This window comes from Chelonoidis abingdonii, chromosome 8 (assembly GCF_003597395.2).
Source record: "Chelonoidis abingdonii isolate Lonesome George chromosome 8, CheloAbing_2.0, whole genome shotgun sequence".
Taxonomy (NCBI): domain Eukaryota; kingdom Metazoa; phylum Chordata; order Testudines; family Testudinidae; genus Chelonoidis; species Chelonoidis abingdonii.
In genome coordinates, this window is record NC_133776.1 from 59,588,282 (window position 1) to 59,608,718 (window position 20,437).

At 46.5% G+C, this 20,437-nt stretch overlaps 1 protein-coding gene across 2 annotated transcripts; it reads left to right on the forward strand.

Moving 5' to 3' along the window:
• The first annotated feature begins 184 nt into the window (after nt 1–184).
• On the forward strand, nt 185–18,024 carry FUNDC2 (FUN14 domain containing 2). Of its 2 annotated transcripts, none has more exons than XM_032772325.2 (5): nt 185–370; nt 4,846–4,996; nt 11,793–11,868; nt 13,561–13,695; nt 14,347–18,024. In XM_032772325.2, the coding sequence occupies exons 1-5, from the start codon at nt 232–234 to the stop codon at nt 14,422–14,424; spliced, it is 579 nt and encodes a 192-aa protein (XP_032628216.1). In that variant the 5' UTR covers nt 185–231; the 3' UTR covers nt 14,425–18,024. The 2 variants fall into 2 exon arrangements, with proteins under 2 accessions (XP_032628216.1, XP_032628215.1); XM_032772324.2 differs by having other exon boundaries at nt 326–915.
• The last annotated feature ends 2,413 nt before the right edge of the window (nt 18,025–20,437 follow it).

A 20,437-nucleotide genomic window follows, 5' to 3' on the forward strand; every position in this document is an offset into this window, starting at 1 on the left:
GGTCACATGACACGGTATAGCTGGGGTAGGGGAGGTAATAACCAAGAGTCGTGTGCACATGAGCAGGAAGGAATCATGATCACGTGACAACGGTGGCTAAGGGGTTGGATCACGAAGACATACGGAGTGTACGTCGTTGGAGACTGAATGTCACATGACCAGGGTATCTGTGTGACGTGTTTCAGCTCCGGTGTCACGTGGCGGGGCCTGGCGGTTTCCGCAGAGGGTGAGATGGGGGAGGAGGAGGAGGAGGAGGAGCTTGTGTCACGTGTCCAGCTCCGCTCCTGCGCCTCGATCATCCGGCAGCAGCAGGAGGCGAAGCGCCGGCGCTGGGCTCGGCAGCGAGCGCGCGCGATGGCGGCGGGCGGAGGTGAGAGCCCTGCTGGGACCTCGCGCCTGCTGCCCGCGCGCGGCTCCCTCGGCGCCGCCAGCGGTCGGGCCTGACCCGGGGGGCTCAGCTGGAGGCCGCTGCTCCCCCCACCCCCAGCGGGCCAGGCTCGGCCCGGTCAGCACTCCTCGGCCGCCAGCCCTGGGTGTTAAGCGCTCCCAGCCCGAGGCCAGCGCCGGCGAGCGGGGCTCCTAACCCCGCCCCTAGGGGGCGGGCTCCCTCTCTTTGTGCTGGGTCTGTGCAGCACCTGGCCCGCGACTGGGGCTCCCGGCGCTGGGGTCAGGCCACGATGCGCCGCTGGGGCCTGCTCGTCATGGGGGCGCGTGTGCAGCCTTCGGTGTCTCAGCGTCCCTTGCTGTTAGCCCCTCTCTGTGTCGCCCAGGGCACCCGCAGCCGGCTCGCATTGCAGGGCTGGGAACACGCCCCTGCCCATCGGGGGACGCGCATGCGGCCCCAGGCACCCTTCCAGCATGTAGCTTGTTGCCCCACCCTATTGCCCTCCTGTATGTCTCGCTTCTGTGGGGACTGTAAGTTCTCTGGGTCATTAATCGTGTCTCCGTATCTGTGAATGCTCTTGGTGCTCTGTAAAACAGCGTGTAAACAACAATGTGGTGTGTAAACTGTCAGACAGGATCTCTGTCCTAATGAAAGATAATTGGGTTTAAAAGCAAACGTGGTAGTCGCTAAGATTAACTGGGGTTAATTTTACTGCAGTTAGCCTGGTTTTTGTGGCTTTCATTTTTCAGATCCCGATAATGTAGATTGTGCTGCTTTGACAATGGCAAATGTAGCTTTGTACATTTAGTGAAATCCGTATTTTCAGACAAATGACGGGTGTCAGTGGACCATCCTTACCTGTATGAAAACATTTCCCCATCAGTGAGAACAGTAAACTCTGATACTAAGTGTGTTTTGAAACCACAGCTAAGGTTGCCTTAGTTTGTAAGTTGTAGAATGTTTTAAAGCATCATTTTAATTAGCTTTTGATCACTGCTTGATTGTGAATTTTTAATGTTGATTAGGTAGTATGGTATCTTTTTAATTCAAAATCAGACTCAAAATTTCTAGTCTAAGTCCATTCAAAACAGGGTAAAGTCAGGAAGATTCAATTTAATAATGGATTTCTACATAAAAGTGCATTCTTGTTGGTTGTTATAACCTTAGTACATATTCTTCACAACTCAGACATGTGGTTTTCGTTTTTAGAAGGTACATACTATACATTTTTAAAATGATTCATTTTGAAAACTTTTCAGATTAGTTTTACAGCTATATCAGAAAATGAATGATTGGTTATTTCATTTACCAAAGGTAATTAAAGCAGATAGTTCACCTCCTAATGACTTAATAAATATCTCCAATTCAGCAGGTTAATCATTAATATTTGGAGGACTTTCTTGCCATGCTGTATTAGAAGGAGAACATGTGCAGACAGACATTTAAATTGTTTTATTTAACTAAAACAACAATGTTAGGTATTCTGGATTTTCTTCTTCAACAGCAAACATAACAACAAAACAAGCAACTAAATTCAAAAATTTATATAAACATTCAAGTTTTTTTTAAAATCAGGTTTGTTTTTGTTTTTTTAACTAAAATAGTTAAATTAAATATTTTTTTATTTATTTTTTTTTAAATTGTCAGCCGGGTCAACATGAGAAACTTAAAATATTGGCTTCTGCAGCTAACTCCGTCTTCACCTTCATTTTCCTGTTTGTTCATAATCTGGAAAAGAAGAACAAATTTTCCTGCTTTTTCAGGTCCTGAACAGTTTCTCAATTTGGAATTAATTAGTCCAAAGGAAGAAAATATTTTTCCTACACCAGCAGAAGGAGCTACTGCTGTTAAAAGTGAGATTATCACTCAACTGTCTCTGAATCCAAGTGGTTAAATGACTTCCACCAGTTCACTGGTGTCTCTTTAAAACCTCATCAGGAAACACATATTTCTTGAATGGTTCTTATTCCCAAACGGGTCTCTTTTACAGTCTGCTGCCATTATAGGTTTCTTTTCCAATAAGAGACAAGTATGGTAGATCTCAAATCAGTGAAGGCTACACTCAGAAAGACTTCTGGAATATGCTGCTCAAATAGTTTCACATTTGTTTCTACTGCCTGTCCCTCCCTCCTCACATTTATGTCCAGACTTCTTCTCCTTGTCCAGATCTATTCCAGCCCCAATAATCTTCTATTCATTGAACTTTTTGAAACTTTGCAATTTTAGAGAGAGATAAGGGATTGACTCTGTGTACACAAATTTGCAGGGAGACAATAGGGTTGAGGTCTGTTATTTCTCACCTCTATATACTATTTATTTAAAAACATTTTTGCTGTTAACAAGCATGTTATCTCTGGAGACACAATCCACAGTTTGGGAACTGCAAAACTAAGCATCTCTGATGGGATCTTCTAGACTGAGAACTGAGTCCCATTGGGTAGATAGAAAGATTAACCTAAATAATCTATACAGAAGCCCCTGGAACCCCATAAAATTGGATCTCTAATCGGTGAACTATTGAAACTCATTTACAAAACTTTTCTTAAACATTACATGAATATACTGTCTCATACTATAGAATTAAATTTTTTAATCCTTATTCCATGGTGAGATGTCTTTGGCTAGAACGTATCTTTAGATTGCTTTTTGAGGGAAAAACCTTTTTATCAAAATACTTATATATATTTTAAAAATCATTGATTTTTATCCACCCTAATTCAAACTAAATGTTTCTTAGGGGAGGTTCCATATTCTGACAGTATGTGAGCAGATGCCCTTCTGTCGTCTTTGTACATCCTTACTTGTAGTATAATGTGATCCACAGAGAATTTAACTTCTGTGCAGTCTTCCTCTTACCCATTTTTATCATCATTCCAAGTCCTGTAATGAGGAATATTTGGGAGAGGCTGGGTTGGGAAAATTAGTGGACATCATGGCAATAGCAGTGTCTCATCCCCCACACATGCACACCCGCCGGGGGGGGGGGGGGGGAAGAGGCTCCTTTTTTTTTAAAGCAATTGTTACAGCTACCTGGACATCTGAGGTGCTGATCTAGCATATCATACCTGGCACCTGAACTCACCAAGTAACTACTTCTGCAGGGCATGTGTTTCCCAGCCGCCAAAGACATGCAAGTCCACTGTGATCTTTTCAGCTTATGCCTCTTGTATGTAATATTTCATCTCCATGCTATAGGCTAGCAAGCTCTATGTATATCTGAAACTGTTTGTCTGATTCAGCATGTTATATTGTAATCACATGGAGTCCAATGCTTTCAGTTACGGATGAAAATGTTGACTCTTTAACTATGAATCCCTTCAGCTGTAAAAGTTTTTTTGCTTCAGGCTAAACCTTGGTTTAGCCATCTGCCAATAGATTTACTGTTTAAAAGTTTGGCATCTTTTGGTCCCTGTCTCTAGGCTTTTGAACTAGCGTATTTGAACTGTTAGGATGCATCCTGCAAATGAGCCATCTGTTAACCCTGCGTCCCTGGGTATTCTGGGGATGTTATGTCAAATGTATGTTGCAGTGCGACGATGTGCAGTAGCTCATCTCTGCTGGAGAAGGACAAAGAAGACAAAAATAGGATCACTAATAATGGTGCAGCTGGCTTTTTTGAGCCTGTTATTCTTGGGAGGCTGTCGTATATGAAAAATCAGAAGTAAAATTGTTAAATACCAAGCCACACAAACCTTCAGAAAGCCAGAACATGAAGGTTGTCGCAAAACTAGTAAGCATGGGATGTCTATTTTGACTATATCACAGCTAGGCATTATAGCAGAGCACTGAGTGCAACTTCCAGGAACAATGGAAAGTGATGGTTGAGGCCGAATTCTTTGGATTTTGTTGCTTTTTTTTTTTTACATGGGATGGGAGGAGGTTTTTTTTTCTTGGCAGCAATTTATGAAAGACCACACCTTTTCTCTTCCCCATAAAACTTAATTTAAATAATTCAGAGATGGGAAGGATGGTTTCAGCACTTTAGCTACAAACTGGGAATTGGAAGATATGTGTTCTATTTCTGCTGTTGACATATTGAGTGATCTTGGGCAAATCACTTACCTCTCTGTTTCTTTTTCTCTGTCTGTAAAATGGGAGATTTGCTTAACTCCACAGAGAGGGATATGAAGTTTTGTTTATGAATGTTTGCCTGGTGCTTTGAGATCTGAGGCAGACACTATGTAAGTATAAAATGTTACATTAGGAGTTCTAAGACTGTATTTGAGCTGAGAACAGGTGACTGAAGCCACCTGTTCTCTTTAAGGAGGTTCTTTTCCTGCTTCTTAAATTTCACCAGGACAGTACCATTTACCATGCTTAAAGGCTCGTCATCTGAATGCTGCTGGCTAAGAATAGTGAGTTGAAGTACACTTGACTAGAGAATAAGCCTGGTTTCTGCCCTTCAATGTCATATTGCCCACTAGATACACCTATGCTCACATGCATTTTCATATTCACAGCAAAGAAAGAGGACTCCTGCGAGGTGCTGGACCTGGCAGAGTACACCAAGAATCAGCCCTGGTGGCGTAAGCTCTTTGGGCGAAGCTCTGGTTCAAGTGCTGAAAAATACAATGTAGCAACTCAGCTGGTGATTGGAGGAGTCACTGGATGGTAAGGTGATGTTTTTTGGTCCTTTTGGCAGGCATGGAGTTTCTTTAATGCAGGGGTCGGCAACCTATGGCACACGTGCCAAAGATGGCACGCGAGCCGTTTTTTAATGGCACACGACTGCCTGCAGGGACTCCGCATGCCATTAAAAATCCTGCCGACGTGTCAAGCTGCAGGGTCCCCCTTCCGCTGGAGCCCTACCGCTGCGCGCGCAGCGCTCTGGAGGCTGAGGCTGTGTGCTCCTGCGGGGCAGCGTTTGGCTCCGTGGGGAGGGAGACGCTCCCCACTTATCCGGAGCCCTGCTGCCACGCGTGCAGTGCTCTGAGGGGTGGGGCTGGGCTTCGTGCACGTGTGGAGGCAGGGCTCCAGATGAGCAGGGAGTCTCATGGTAAGGGATCCGGGGCCAGGAGTTGGGTAAGGGGTGGGGGCAGTCAAGGGACAGGCAGCAGAGTGGGTGGGTTCCCGGGGGGGTGATGGTTAGGGGCGGGAGTCTCTGGAGGGGGCATTCAGGGAGCAGGGGGGTTTGGATGGGACATGAGAGTCCCAGGGTCTGTTAGGGGGTGGATAGGGGTCAGGGCAGTCGGAACAGGGAGAAAGGAGGGTGGGGCGGGGTCTCTGGAGGGGTGGTGAGGAGACAAGGAGGTGGGGAGGTTGGATGAGTTGGGCGTTCTGGGGGGCTGTCAGGAGACAGGGGTGTGGAGGGGGGTTGGGCAAGCAGGGAGCGGGGTGGGGTTGTATGGGTCCAGAGTTCTGGGGGGGTCCTGTCAGGGGGCGGGGAGCGGTTGGATGAGACATGAGTCCAGGGGGTTCTGTCTGGGTGTGGGTAAGGGTTGGGGTAGTCAGGGGACAGATAGGGGATAGGGTCCTAGGGGGGCAAAGAGGGGACAAGGGGCAGAGAGGCTTAGGGGGTGGGGTCCCAGGAGGGAGTAGTCGGGACAAGGAGCGAGGGGGAGGTTGGGGGTTCTGGGGGGGGGCAGTAACCCAGCCTTCTGCCCTGACTGCCCCCTACACACACACCCAGTCCTCTGCCCTGAGCCCTGTACCACCCAGCCCTCTGACTCCTTCACCCCCCAGCCCTGACTCTAGCCCCACTACCGTGACACCTGCACCCCCCACATCCCCAGCCCCCCCACATCCCATGCACCCCGCACATCCTCACCCCGAGCACCAAATGGGAGCTCTTGCACCCCTACTCACATTCCCACCTGCACCCCTCTCACCAGATGGGAGCTGCCCAGGTAAGTGCCCCCACACCCAAACCTCCTGTCCCAACCCTGAGCCCCCTCCCTCATTTTAGCTCCTGGCCAGACCCTTCACCCCCAGCCCTGTGCTCCATGCACTCTCACCCTCAGCTCAGTGCAGAGAGAGGAAGAGAATGGGCCAGAACCAGGGATAAGGTAGGTACCCACTGTATGTGGGCAGGGCCGGGACCGCAGACCGGCAGCGGGCTGAGCGGGTCTGGCAGCCGGGATTCCGGCTGGCAGGAGCCAGTGGATGGAACCCCTGAGTGGTAGTGGGCTGAGCCTCTCAGCCCACTGCCGGTCTGGGGTCCCGGCTGCTGGCCCTGCACAGCCCGCTGCCGGTCTGGGGTTCTGGCTGCCAGACCCTTCCCAGCTGGGGTCCTGGCTGCAGGCCCCACTCAGCCCACTGTTGGCCTAGGTGAACAGAACCCCAGGCCAGCAGCAGACTGAGCGGGCCGGTGGCGTAAGATCAACATTTTGATTTAATTTTAAATGAAGCTTCTTAAACATTTTGAAAATGTTGTTTATTTTACAATACAATAGTTTAGTTATATAATATATAGACTTGTAGAGAGAGACCTTCTAAAAAACATTAAAATGTATTACCGGCACGTGAAACTTTAAATTAGAGTGAATAAACGAAGACTCAGCACAGCACTTCTGCAAGGTTGCCGACCCCTGCTTTAATGTATGAATGATGATGGAGTGCTAGTCATCAAAAGATTGTATCTGTTTGGTGAGATATCCCATGAAGCATATGCATGTGGGGGGCAAACAACATTTCAGAGGTGAAGGAAGATTAGCCTGAGCTCTGTATCTTCAGCATATCTTGTTCAGTCACATGAGCTTTTCATAGAATTTAAGGCTAGAAGGGACCATTATAGGATCATAGAAATGTAGGTTTGGAAGGGACCTCAACAGGTCATCTAGTCCATCCCTCAGCACAAAGGCAGGACCAAGTAAACCTAGACCATCCATGACAGGTGTTTGTCCAATGATGGGGATTCCACGACCTCCCTTGGAAGCCTGTTCCGGAGCTTAATTATCCTTATAGTTAGGTTAGATATTAGGAAAAAATTCAAAGTCTCCGTTGCTGTAGACTAAGCCCATTACTTCTTGCCCTACCTTCAGTGGACATGGAGAACAATTGATCAGTGTGCTCTTTATAACAGCCCTTAACACAGCTGTGCCAAAATTTTTCCTGTCGTGCCCCCCGCCCCCCCTTTACCGGTAATGGAATCTGTCCATGCTGCGCGCCCTCCCTCCCATTATTGCACAGTGCTGAAGACGGAATTAGGGCAGAGCTGCGGCCAGTGGTGGAGCAGAGCTCCCTCCTTGCCCCGCATGGGGGCTGGCCCAGGCCCTGCTGCCCGCCTTCTAAATGTTCCTTCGCACTCTTGGCCCCTTCACTATCTTCTTTTCTCAAGACTAAATATGTACAGTCTTTTAACCTTTCCTTGTAGGTCTGGTTATATAAACCTTTTAATCATTTTTGTTGCTGTCCTCTGGATGCTCTCCAATTTGTCCATTTCCTTCTTAAAACGTGTGTTGCCAAGAACTGACCACAGTACTTCAGCTGAGGCTTCAACAGTGTTGATTAGAATAGAACATTTACTTCCCATGTCTTGCATATGAAACTCCTCTTAATACAGAATTAAGGTCATCTGGTCTGACCATCTGCATAATACAGGCTATAGAACTTCATGCAGTGATTCCTGCATCAAATCCAATAGCCTGTGATTGAAGTAAAGTGTATAATTTTATAAAGATATCCAGTCTTGATTTAAAGACTCTTTAAGTTATGGAGGACCCACCACATCCCCAGGTCAGCTGTTCCAGTGGTTATCTTTTGGAACAGGTGCTTGTGAGTCTTCTAGGATGACCAAGACCTTGGGGCTATGCACTGGGCCTATGCATTGTCTCTTGGGAGTCAGGCTACACTATTTTCCCAGAGAACTTTCTTGTCTCCTCATCTGAGAAGAGTTGGACCTAAAGGGTTCAGTGTACTCAAATCTTTTGCTGCTGAGAGGAAGAATTGGCTTACTGGTGGCTTGTGACTCTGAGGCCATGTCTAGATCTTCCTGTTGGAATATTCCACTATCCACAGTGCCACTGGGGTGTGCTTTCTTCTAATTAAGATGTTTTTTTAAAAAAAAATGAACAGTACATAGTTTAAGCATAGAAGTTTCTGGTTATCAGGGAATAGCATACAGATTATCGAGGGGTGCAAAGTTCGGTTTAAGATCGGATGGCATAAGGAATACATAATCTGCAATATCCCTGATTGGGGGTAAGAGGTTAATGGGTCAAAGTACAGACATTGAGATATGAGGGTATGTTGTTCATATAATGGCTATGTTCAGATGTGGAGTATAATGAGTGGATACGATGATGATAAATCAGGAAGTATAATCAGGACTGCTTTTCTAGCACATTCTTGCTTTTTGCCATAGTTCTCTCTATTCCACTCCAATGATAAGCCACTTAAAACATAAGATGTACCCCCGCAACATGTATCTATTCGCAATATGAGCCTGTAACTTCTGTCTTGTGCCCTGGCTGTTTGCACCTATTTGCAGAAGGATTGCTGTGCTGTTTTATAATCTGAATAGTGAATCTGTATCACCTGAAATAATGCTTGATGTGAGTGATGTCAGACAATATTATATATAGGGCCCTACCAATTTCACGGTTGTGAAAAACATGTCCCAGACCATGAAATAAGCCCTTCCTCATGAAATCTGATTTCCCCCACGCTGCTGGGAGTGCCCCAGCTGAAGGGGTTCCTAGCTCCAAGCCCGGCTGGGCTGGGGAGCAACAGGACTTGTGCTTTCCCTGCACTGCCTCTCTTGGGAGGGGAGATCAGACCTACCTCTTGAGTGCCTCCCCCTGCTGCAGGAAGCTCTGGGGCTCAGCTCTGGCTATGAAATTGATCAAAATGGACTATGAATTTGGTAGGGCCCTAATTATATATCTCCTTACTGCTTAACCAAGTAGTGAGAGCTTGGTTCATCTATGTTTTGATAGCAGGGATGCTCATGTACGAAGAGAGGAAATATTCCACCACACCAGGTGGAGGCATAAAAGGACACAGTCCAAATAGTCTTGAGTAGATGCAGGTCTAGACTATCAGTCTTCAAACTTTATCTTTACAAACCATCTTCTCCATTTTTGAGAAACTAAAACAACTGCCCTGGAATGTGCAGAATCTGCTTCACATGCTATGCACTCTGGTCCAGAGGCAGCTAGAAAAAATACCTGTCCAGTTACAATTTTATTCTCTCAGCCAAGAGGCTGTTATCCAAGATTCTTTGTCAGAAATGGCTATCAAAAAAATCCCACGTTAATGTCATTTGAAAACATGTCAGAAAATCAGTGGTAAAGGAGTAAAAATCTATAGATGGAGTGAGGATATGTATGTGAACATTTAAAGGGACTCAGTTTTACAGTCTGTTGTGGGGTCCCACGGAGCTGGCTGCTTTGCCTTTCCTTCCCCTAGTCCCAAATTTGCTCTCCTCCTTGTTCATCTGTCTTCCTTGGCAGGGGCGGCAGGTTTGTATAATTTTTGGTAATGCCCAGAATGTGTCTAAGTCCCCCCCGCGCCCCACTCCACCACCTTGTAAGCCGATATATATTTAATTAAGTAATGTAAAAATGGACTGGAAACAGTAAGCGTTTAACAGTTTCCCTTTATTGCACAATATCTATTGTAAGAAAAAAAATTAACTAAGAATATCAATGTTATTAATACTCTTTTGAATACAGAAACAACCAAGCACTCTTTGATCAATAACCCTCAAAAGCAAATACTTGCTAAAATTAAAACAAATATAGCTCTTTCTTTTGCAATGTTCTTTTGCAATGATCAAGAATTTGTTGCTGGGATAAAATGAAGCTACAATGCACCAGCACCACAAGATTACAAGAGCCAATTAAAAGTGGAAAGTCAGAAGCACCACTCGCCTGCTTCAGTATATTATATTTTGTTGTACCTGTTGTGATGAAGTGGGAACGTTCTTAATGTTTTCTCTAAATAATGTGTGGGTGCCTCAGTTTCCCCTGCAAGGTGTCAACTGAACGTTTTGGAGAACAGAGATCAGGTGGCTTTCTTGCCCAGAAAAGAGACAAAGGCCAGAGGAGGGGCTGGAGAAATGCATAGAGGAAACTGAGGCACCACACAGTATTCAGAGAAAACATTAAGAACATTCCCACTTTGTAACACCTGTATACAACCAATTATATACTTTAAAGAGTGTAAAATCAAGTATTGTGCTAAACACGATCATACCCCAAACTGACTGCCAAATTTAAGTTGTGTGTTTTTCCCTTCAGGTGAGGGGTCTGGGGTGGGGCTGAGGCATTCACAGTGCAGGAGGGGGCTCAGGGCTGTGGCTCAAGTTTGGGGAACTGGGGGTGCGGGAACTGGGGTGGGGTGGGGCCAAGGAGAAGGAGCTTGAGATGCAGACAGGCTGCCCAGGGCTAGGGCCAGAGAGGACTTCCCCCTCCTCTTTCCCAACCTCTCCCCACCTGCAGCAGCAAGCTCTGGGGGAGGGACCCCTTGCCATTGTCGTTGTCTTCCCCTTCCCCCCCCCCCCCGCCCCCCCACAGCACACTCACTCTGCATCACTGTCACCGCACATAGTCCTAGGGCCCCTCTCAGGTCCAGGAAGCCCCTTGCCTCCCCTATGGTGAGTACTGGGGATGGGGGGAGGCTGCCATCATGTGTGGCTTCCCCTGCTGCTGCCTCTCACCCTAGCCTCACTGGGGGTGGAGGATGGGGCTGTCCCTTGCCCAGCATGTGGCAGGAGTGGTGGCTGCGTGATTTGGGGGGAAGGGCAGAGTGTCACAAAATTCACCCAAGCCCCACTGCTCATGTCCAGGAAGCCCCTCCTCCCATCTCCCCTTTGGTGGGTGGGTGCTGTAGGGGAGGGGACTGCCATCACATGTGTCTTCCTTCCTCCCCTGCTGCAACCTGCTGCCCCTCACCCTAGCCTCTCTGGGGATGGGGCTGCCCTTTGCCCAGGGTGGGGCAGGAGTGGTGGCTGAGGGAGGGAGTGGGTGGATCACAGGGTGAAACACACAGAAGCTCCAGCAGCTGCTCAGGTGAGTGAGGTCCACTCCAGCTGTCTCCCACCGCAAGCCCCTTTGGTGTCTCCTCCCGTTGGGTGCCGCGGGAGGGGAGGGCTGCCGTGCATGTGTGTGCCCCCTCCCCTTCCTGAGGTGAAGCAGCAGTGCAGGCAGCCGAGGGAGAGCCGTGCCCTGCTTTCAGTCAAGCAGGGACNGGGGGGGACAGGCAGGTGGGGGCCAGGGGACCCTGCAGGTAGGGCCGGGGGAGAGACCCAGCTCCAAACATTGGTGGAGCAGGGCCCCGGGCCCTCAATATTCCTGGAGCCCGGGCACCTCAGGCCCATGCAACTCTCCGCCCCTGTTCCTTGGTTAGTGAGGCTGTTTCTGGGGTCTCTGAGTGGTGTGTGTGTGGAAGGATGGAGTATCTATATAAAGCCAAAGTGTGTGTGGTATTTGAACTCATTTTCTGGCTTGTCTTTCTTTGATTATAGGTGTACTGGCTTCATCTTTCAAAAGGTTGGAAAGCTGGCAGCAACAGCAGTGGGTGGTGGCTTTTTCCTACTTCAGGTGCGTATGGTTAGTCTAGGCTTTGTGAAAACTGCTCTTGGGGATAGTTCTGAGCTGCTTAGAGAGGTAGGCTGGTCCAGTGGTTAGGGTGCTAGCCTGGGTATCAGGAGCTCTACGTTTGACTTCCTGCTCTGCTAGAGATTTCCTGTGTGACTGTGGGCAAGTCACTTCAGATGTCTGTTCTGTAGTCCAGGTCTGCAGCTCAGACAGACATACCTGCACTAGCATGGCTAAAAATAGCAGCGTAGATGGATGTGGTGGCAAAGGCTTCACCACTGCATCTACAGTGCTATTTTTAGCTGTGCTTGTGGCTAGTGCTAAAGTGGGTATGTCTGCCCAAGCTGCCATCACACCTGGGATTGCAGTATAGACTGTACTTTTCTGGGCCTCAGGTCCCCCTCTGTGAAATGGGGATAATAGCCCTGCCCTGCCTTGCCTCTGAAGTGCTGTGAGGGTAAATACATTGCAAATTGTGAGGTGCTCATATACTATGGTAGTGGAGTTACATAAGTACCTTTATGCAAGCATGCTGCATCACAGTGGGTGGGGCTTTTTCGCTTTTAATAGCTGCAACTGAGTCAGATATGCATTGTCTGAAGCTGCTGATTTTTTGACGTTAAGGCCTGCTTTCAAATCCAAGACAGGGCCTCTTCTTCTCTGAACTGGCAGCACAGCAGAAACTGTGTCCCCTGGACCGACCATTGGAGGGAAGCCATGTGCTCAATAGCGACTACTGGCCAAGGCGAGGGGCAGCACTGAACTTCATAGGCACTGTCCACATCTGCTCAGCCAGGCTGAGTTTGGCTTTAATGTAGGGCCTCACAGGGCACCACCCTCCAAAGTCTGGTTAGGGACGAGAAGCCCCCTGTTAATGTATTCTTTGGGGGCAGTGCAGCAATAGAAATTACTCATTTACTCAACTGTATTTTCATTGGCTTTAAAAGCCCTACCCTTCTGGAGCAGGGCAGAGTATCCTGTACTGGCTTGCTGGGCCAGGAGGGCAGGAAACTGAAGTCTAAATTTCCCTGTTGTATGTGAGACAGAATGCAACTACTAGACCATATCCAGTGATCCCCTTCTTTGTTCCAGCATTTAAATCATGTATAACTGCTTCCCCTCACCCCGCTAGATCTCCTTGTCCCATTAAAGGTGGATGTCTCTTTAAAGCATTGTTCAGGCAGTGTTTCAGTGTTGGCCCACCATAACAAGACAAAATACTTATACGGAGACAACCTATTAATAAACCATGCCCTCTCATAGCAGCAGGAGATCTGGAATGTGACAGCTGCATGTAGGCTTTGAATGATAACAATATAACAAGCTTGGGGGTGAGTAAGTGCCGTTGGTGTCAGTTCTGTATTGCAAAGCAAAGAGGCTGATGTAGGTTAATTTAAACAATATGTAAAAATCTCTGCATATGAACTTCCAATGGACGATCCTACAGATAGAGGTAAGCAGAGGGGTCCTGTGTAACTAAACTATTTAGTTAATTTCTCCATGCCTCTAGCCCGTTTATATTCCCTTTCCATTAATTTAGTTAGTAGAATAGTTCTCTCACTAACCAAAATGAGATGGTACCTTCTAGAGTTGTTGAGTGGGTTATTTGGGTTACCAATGGGGCAAGAGGGAAAGGAAGGTCTTGCTAGCTATGGGTTATGCAGGATTCACTTCATGTTTCTTACCAAAATGTAGATTGCGAACCACACAGGATACATCAAAGTGGACTGGAAGCTAGTAGAGCAGGACGTGAGCAAAGCCAAGGAGCAGCTGAAATTTCACAGCAGTGGCAGCAAACTGTCCCCGGAAGTTAAAAGCAGAGTTGATGAGGTGAGAGTACTTCTCCTTCCAGATCTTTGCCTGGATGTATCCAAATGCTGGAGAGAAGGGTTGGGAACTACTTCTGGGGCTCTTTAAGGGTAACCACACAGTAGCAAGACAGGGCAGTGGGCAAATCTGCTAGACGTCCTGTGAGATCATGAAGATGGCTTCCAGATGGTGTTTCACCATACAGTGCCCTGTGGGAAATCCCCTGGAATCCAAAGAAGGACCCCTCAGGGCAATTAGGACAGCTAAGCAGATAGCACAGTGTAAAAGTGCATCAGTCACTCTAGACTTCTTCTACACTGTGGATCAGTGTGTGCAAGGGCATTTGTCCCCATGCCTCCTTGTAGATCTTTGACTGCTAATTGTGGAACAGCTATAAACGTTTGAAGCCCCTAATGCATGTTCAGAATGTCTGCAGCACATTGTGATGCCATAGTGTGCAAGCAGTGAATGAAGTAGAGAGGGCCATGTCTTTGCCCTCCCCTCTTGTGGAAAGGGAGCGGAATAGCACTAGTTCCCCTGCCACTAATTTTGGTCATTAGTTGAACTAGGTAGGGATAGCGAGTTGGGTGCAGTGGGTGGGAGGGCTCAGTGCTCATCTGACCTAAGTGACTGGTTCTAATGTGTTTTGACTATCCTCTCCCTCCTGCCCAGGTGATAACATTTCTGAAGAAGAACATTATCCTGACTGGAGGGTTTGCTGGGGGATTCCTGCTTGGAATGTCATCATAGAAACTACACAGAACTGACTACTCTGTCCCTTCTCACCCTTTCCCACTTAGTAAACAGTGGGTTGTGCTGACAGAGTCTGCTTCTTCAGGTCCTCCTACTCCTCACTAACTTTCCTCCCTTTCCTTTCTCTGTATCTGATTTCTGTTGGTGCTGGAATCAGTCAAGAGAATTGTGACTCCCAGCGTCTGCTTGTTGATCTGATTCCCTGTCTCACTCAGAATGCCTCACTGCAGTTTTCAGGGTCAGTTGCAACCCCATGAACAGCCTGCAAGAAGGACATCTGAGAACAGGCCCACTGCTGTGATGCACAAGACTGACCGATATAAGCTCTCCTCTTCCAGTGCACACAAGGTTCGTCAAGCTCCATATGCTCCTAGTTGCCTTGTATTCTCTCTTCTCTGGTAATAGGAAAGCCTATACTTCCTCCAGGAAAATCGTATTTTCATGACTATCCATAGATGGAGGCAGAATTGTCAGAGGCTGTCTGAGAACATGCTCAGAAATGAACATAGGTGTTTGGGGAAACAGCTAATTCCACAGTGGGTGGTGGCAAAGTGAGCACATGGCAGAAATACTGTTGGAGATCTGTTCTTCTGCCTTCACTCCTCCCTAGACACTTGCCATTATGTTACACACAGGTGATCACTTATCTGTGGTATTTATATATCCCCTTAATGGAATTGCAGCATTGGCACTGGCAATAGAAATTGAGTGTTGCATGTCACTATCCCAGCTCCTTTCTTATCATAGGTTTTGAAAGTCATTGGGCATCCCACCATTGAGAAGATATTCTCCTCTCTCACTCTCCAGCTGGTGTCTCAGCCAATGAACTTTAAAATGCACTGAGGCTGTATGTCTGGCAGAAAGTCTGCCTGAAATGTCTGTGTATATGACTGAAACCTGCACTACCAGCCCATTCAGTCTGGCATACGTTTCCATAGTGACAATAACTCTAATTTATCCCTGGTGTCACATCAGCATTTCTGACACTAAAGCCTTTTTCTCTGGAATTGCAGCTACCTGTAGGTATCTGGTGCACATGGGGTAAGCTTTCTGGAAAGTAGTGCCCTGGGCAGATGAAAGTAGGTGGGATCCTTCTCTGTGTAATACAACCTGGGATATGATGTCCTGGAGCAGGATTCCAGTTTAAGTGCAGATAGCTGTTCAGGATTCACACTCGGACTAGGATTACTTTGAATCCAGAAAGCCATTTGTCTCCCTTTGCAGAGCAGATTCCATCCGCCCTCAGCGAAAGGCTGAATCTTCCAGGCAGTCCCCCACCCAGCTGCACCTTAAAATCCCTGGTGATTACCTTCCTGCCTGTCATATGTGCCTTTACTGAGCAGTAGGTGACATGCTCTTATAATCATAAGATCCTGTGTTTAAAGAGCTACTGGGGATGTGAGGGGAGCCAGTCCCATACGTTCCTTCTCCAAAGAGAGACTGGCACTTCAGTGCCATAGACAAAGGAGTAGGTATCCCAAAACAGCTCAGTCTGCCTGCCTCTCCCTGCAAAAAATGATAGCACTCTTACTATCTTATCTCTTTGGAAGCTAGACAGTGGGTGATGGGAAATGCGCTCTGTGCTGCTGTCAGTCTGAGTTAACTCGCCCCCTTCCTCAGCTCCATTGGCTTCTCCCATTCATGCAAAAACAAGCATGTGTGTCCAGTTCTTTCAGTTTGTTTAATTCCTGGACCTGCAGACCCATCACTGGGCTATAACATGGAGATGGGTTCTGCTTGGCCTGGAAAGGCAGGTTAACTGTTACCCACATCTGAGCATCTCTGTCCTTAAAGAAAAATGTAAAAATGACAGAGATCCATTCAGTATTGCCTAGTACTGGGCTTTGCTTATCTCCCTGCTCAGATGTCCTTTGGAGAGGAAGGAGGTCTAGCTGGTGAATAAGCACATTCTTGTTGAAGGTTGGTTCTGTTCCGCCTCTGAAATCATGCCCTAGAATTGTGTTGAACTCCAGGAGCTCATTGTGTGCATGGCTGGACGCTGTTCAGAATATAGTGTCCATGGCACAAGGATGCACTTTGTACTTCTGTTATGCTGCAGTAATTCCATGTTTACAGTGTTTAGCACTTGACCTGACTGGAAGCAAGGGATGTACCCAGAAGAATGCCAGGAGCCCTGAGTACTCTCCTGTCCTATTAGAGCTGTGGCAGCCTGGCAACTGCAGCTGTTTTCAGGAGAGCCCCTGACATTTCATCTGTGCTAACTTTATTTTGCCATGTCTGTCCCCTAACATACAGAGTTTAGAAAGTCAGTCACATCACTTCAGCTTTTCTTTCCTTCCTGATCCCATAGCAGAATATGCCTTTACGTAGTCAGAATCTTTGCTGCCTTGCATTCTCTGGCTGTCTACAGCAGGGCAGGAGAAATTGGGCTTATAGCATGTCTAATGATGTACAGTCAAATGCTATAGGAATTGTGCAGTGATGTAGGTGCACGATAACTGTTAGGGAGTGGGGCAGCTAGCTGCTGTGTCGGAAGAAATTCTGTACAGCGGAATGAATGATCTTGATGCATTTATAAAAACATATCTTGCTAGAACTCTCCTGTTCAAATAGGAAAATAGTATACCTACACCTCTGCCTGGTGTACTAGTTAACAAAGCTTTTTATTCAGACTTCATTCTTCCAGCCTCCCTCCAAAGACAATGCTGAATAGAAATGACCCTCCCCTTTTTCCCTTGGGAGTGACAGTTTTGGGATAACAGTTATAACTTGACCAAAACATTTGGCCTGGTACCTCTCTCTTCCATTAGCCTGATGATCTGCTGGAAATTTAATGGTGAGTTCTGCTCATGTGGGTATAAAAACTGGCCATGGTCTCTTGACTTCAGCATCCTCCTTTCCAGCTGCCCTTATATTCCCTTCATGCGTGGAGAGACTGCTGTGCATGCAAAGGCTCTGCTGGTGCTATGTTGCTGTAGCATTAGAAGCAAGCAACTTCCCACCAGGCCTCAGGGCTGTTCCTACAACTTCCTGCTAACTGATGCCAGTTAATAAGCCCAAATCCTGGGCATAAGGCTCATTAATCTAACAAGGAATATATTGGGAGCCCACTCTGACCCTGAGGCATTTAAAAATAGCTATTGTTTGTCTAGAATATTATAAATTAGTGCCACAGGGCTAAGCAACTGCAAGAAAGAGCTAAAACTTAACTTCTCAAAGCTGTTGCTGGAAGAGAGATCAAACAAGCAGTTTAAGTACAGCCACAGTAGTTTCTGGTCTGAAGACTTGGAGGGAGAGAGGGAAAGCATGGGGCATCTATGTGTTGTTACCATGGAAAGTGTAAAACTGCCAAACTGGAGCTTCCTTGGTACCTCTCATGAAGTTCTGTAAGCAGCTAAGATATTTGGTCCTGGCAAATGTGATTTTTGTATATAGCATGAAAATCACATACAATTTTTTGGTCATGTCATGGGTGCCAAGATGAAATCTTAATCCCTCTTCTGTTTTGTTTCAACAGTCTCTAGCACCCATGCCAGGAAGTTGTGGTTTAAAAATAAGTAGGCTTTTAAGATATTTTTGTACATTGTATGTAGATGTTTGTTGAAGTGATATCTTATTAAACTGTTGCTCTAATCACTTATTTTTTGGGGGTCTGTTTTGGGAACAAGCATCACTTTGCCACTCCCTGCACTGCAAACACTCTGTTTATGGTAGCCTAGAGGAGAGAAGGCAGGAGCAGTATCCAGTACTGTAACTGAAGGAGCAGTTCCTGTAATTCTGGGGGAGACGCAACTGGGAGTAAAGCCAAGATCATCAGAGAGATTTAGGAGCCTACCTCCTGTTGAAATCAATGAATTAAGCTCCTAAATACCTGTGGGGAACTGGGCCTCAGTATCCATGAAGGGGGTTAACTGGGAGTCTTCCTCAGCTGTGCACTCCATGTAACCATACTTCAGTCCAGCCTTGCATAGGATACGAGCCTATTGTGCAGGTGCCAGTCACAAGGCAGATGTGCCGTTGAGCTGGGCCCTACCTGTGAGCTTTTAATTCACAAGGAAAAAATTTCCTTTCACAGCCAAACATCTCTATTTCTGGGCTGCTAACAAGCTCTAATAAGCTGCCTTTTGTGCAGTCAAACTGAGAGTCTTATGTGAGCATGTTGGGGGCAGTCGTGTGAATTCATGATTTCCTGGGGCCTGGATAAATGTGGACCTCAAAGATAATCATTCCCTTAGATAACCCTGGCTTATCTGTGTTAGTGTCGATCCTTTCCCCAGTGGGGCACTTGGTGCAATCTCATTCAGCATGTGCTTAAGGGGCCTTGGATTTCCCTAGCTATTTTGCCCTCCAGCGTAAGAAATCAATGCAAGCTCGTGTTGTAAGAGCCTCCCTACTAAACAAATGTCAGACTCCATCCAGTCAAGCAAACAGAAGGGAACAAAAAAGTAACTCTTGTCCTAAGGCTTCTGCATTGGACACAATAAAAGGAAACTAAGCAGTCATGGGATGAGAGAGAAGGTCCTCTGGTGGATCATTAACTGCTTGAATGATAGGAAATAAGGGTAGGAATAAATGGTCAGTTTTTACAATGGAGAGGTGAACTGCAGGATTCCCCTACAATCTGTGCTGCTTAACACATTCAGTGATCTAGAAAAGGAGGTGAACAGTGAAGTGGCAGAGTTACAAATGATACAAAATTACACATAAGAACAGTCAGACCAACGGTCCATCTAGCCCAGTATCTTTCTACCAACAGTGGCCAATGCCAGGTGCCCCAGAGGGAGTGGACCTAACAGGCAATGATCAAGTGATCTCCTGCCATCCATCTCCATCCTCTGATAAACAGAGGCTAGGGACACGATTCCTTACCCATCCTGGCTAATAGCCATTTATGGACTTAACCACCATGAATTTGTCTTTTAAACGCTGTTATAGTCCTAGCCTTCACAACCTCCTCAGGTAAGGAGTTCCACAAGTTGACTGTGCGCTGCATGAAGAACTTTTTTATTTGTTTTAAACCTGCTGCCTATTATTTTCATTTGGTGACCCCTAGTTCTTGTATTATGGGAATAAGTAAATAACTTTTCCTTATCCACTTTCTCCACATCACTCATGATTTTATATACCTCTATCATATCCCCCCTTAGTCTCCTCTTTTCCAAGCTGAAGAGTCCTAGCCTCTTTAATCTTTCCTCATATGAGACCTCTCCAAATCCCTAATCATTTTAGTTGCCCTTCTCTGAACTTTTTCTAGTGCCAGTATATCTTTTTTGAGATGAAGAGACCACATCTGTATGCAGGATAGCTAAGGCCAAAGCAGCTGGCTAGGAGTTACAAAGGGATCTCACAAACCTGGCAGATTAATTTTTATGTTAATACAAAGTAATGCACAGTGGGGAAAATTATCCCACCTATAGATACATGGTGGGTTCTAAATTAGCTATTACTGTCTAAAAAAAGAGATCTAAAGTGGCACCATTAATAGTTCTCTGAAAACATTTGCTCAATGTGCAGCAGCAGTCAAAGAAGTTAATATTAAGAAGCATTAGAAAAGGGCTAGAAAGGACAGAAAATGTCTCAATGCCACTACATAAATCCATGATGCATCCACACCCTCTGTACTGTGTCCAGTTCTGGTTGGTTGCCCCATTGCAAAAAGAACATAGGGGAACTGGAAAGGGTTTAGAGAAGGGCAACAATGATTATCAAAGATGAAGAGGACAAAAATGTTTAGCTTAGAGATGACTATGGGTGGATGAGATAGAGGGTTATGCAAAAAGTGAATAAGTGTTATTTACCCTTACACAGAATACAAAGACCAGGGGTCAGCTGACAAAATTAACATGCAGTAGATCTAATACAAACAAGGAAGTACTTTTTCACACAGTGCAGTTAATCTGTGGAACTCATCACCATGGGATATTGTGATGGCCAAAAGTACAACTTGGTTCACAAAAGAACTGGATAAGTCTATCACTGGATATTAGCCAAAATGGTCAGGGCCAGAACCCCATGCTTGGGACAAAGCTGGGAGTGGAAGACACTCCAT

Bases quoted from the DNA above. Each gene is read 5' to 3' on its own strand.
- FUNDC2 (XM_032772324.2), top strand. From the start codon at position 678: ATGCGCCGCTGGGGCCTGCTCGTCATGGGGGCGCGTGTGCAGCCTTCG. The intron at 916-4,845 runs GTAAGTTCTCTG...TCATATTCACAG, and splicing joins GTCTCGCTTCTGTGGGGACT to CAAAGAAAGAGGACTCCTGC. The intron at 11,869-13,560 runs GTGCGTATGGTT...ACCAAAATGTAG, and splicing joins GTGGCTTTTTCCTACTTCAG to ATTGCGAACCACACAGGATA.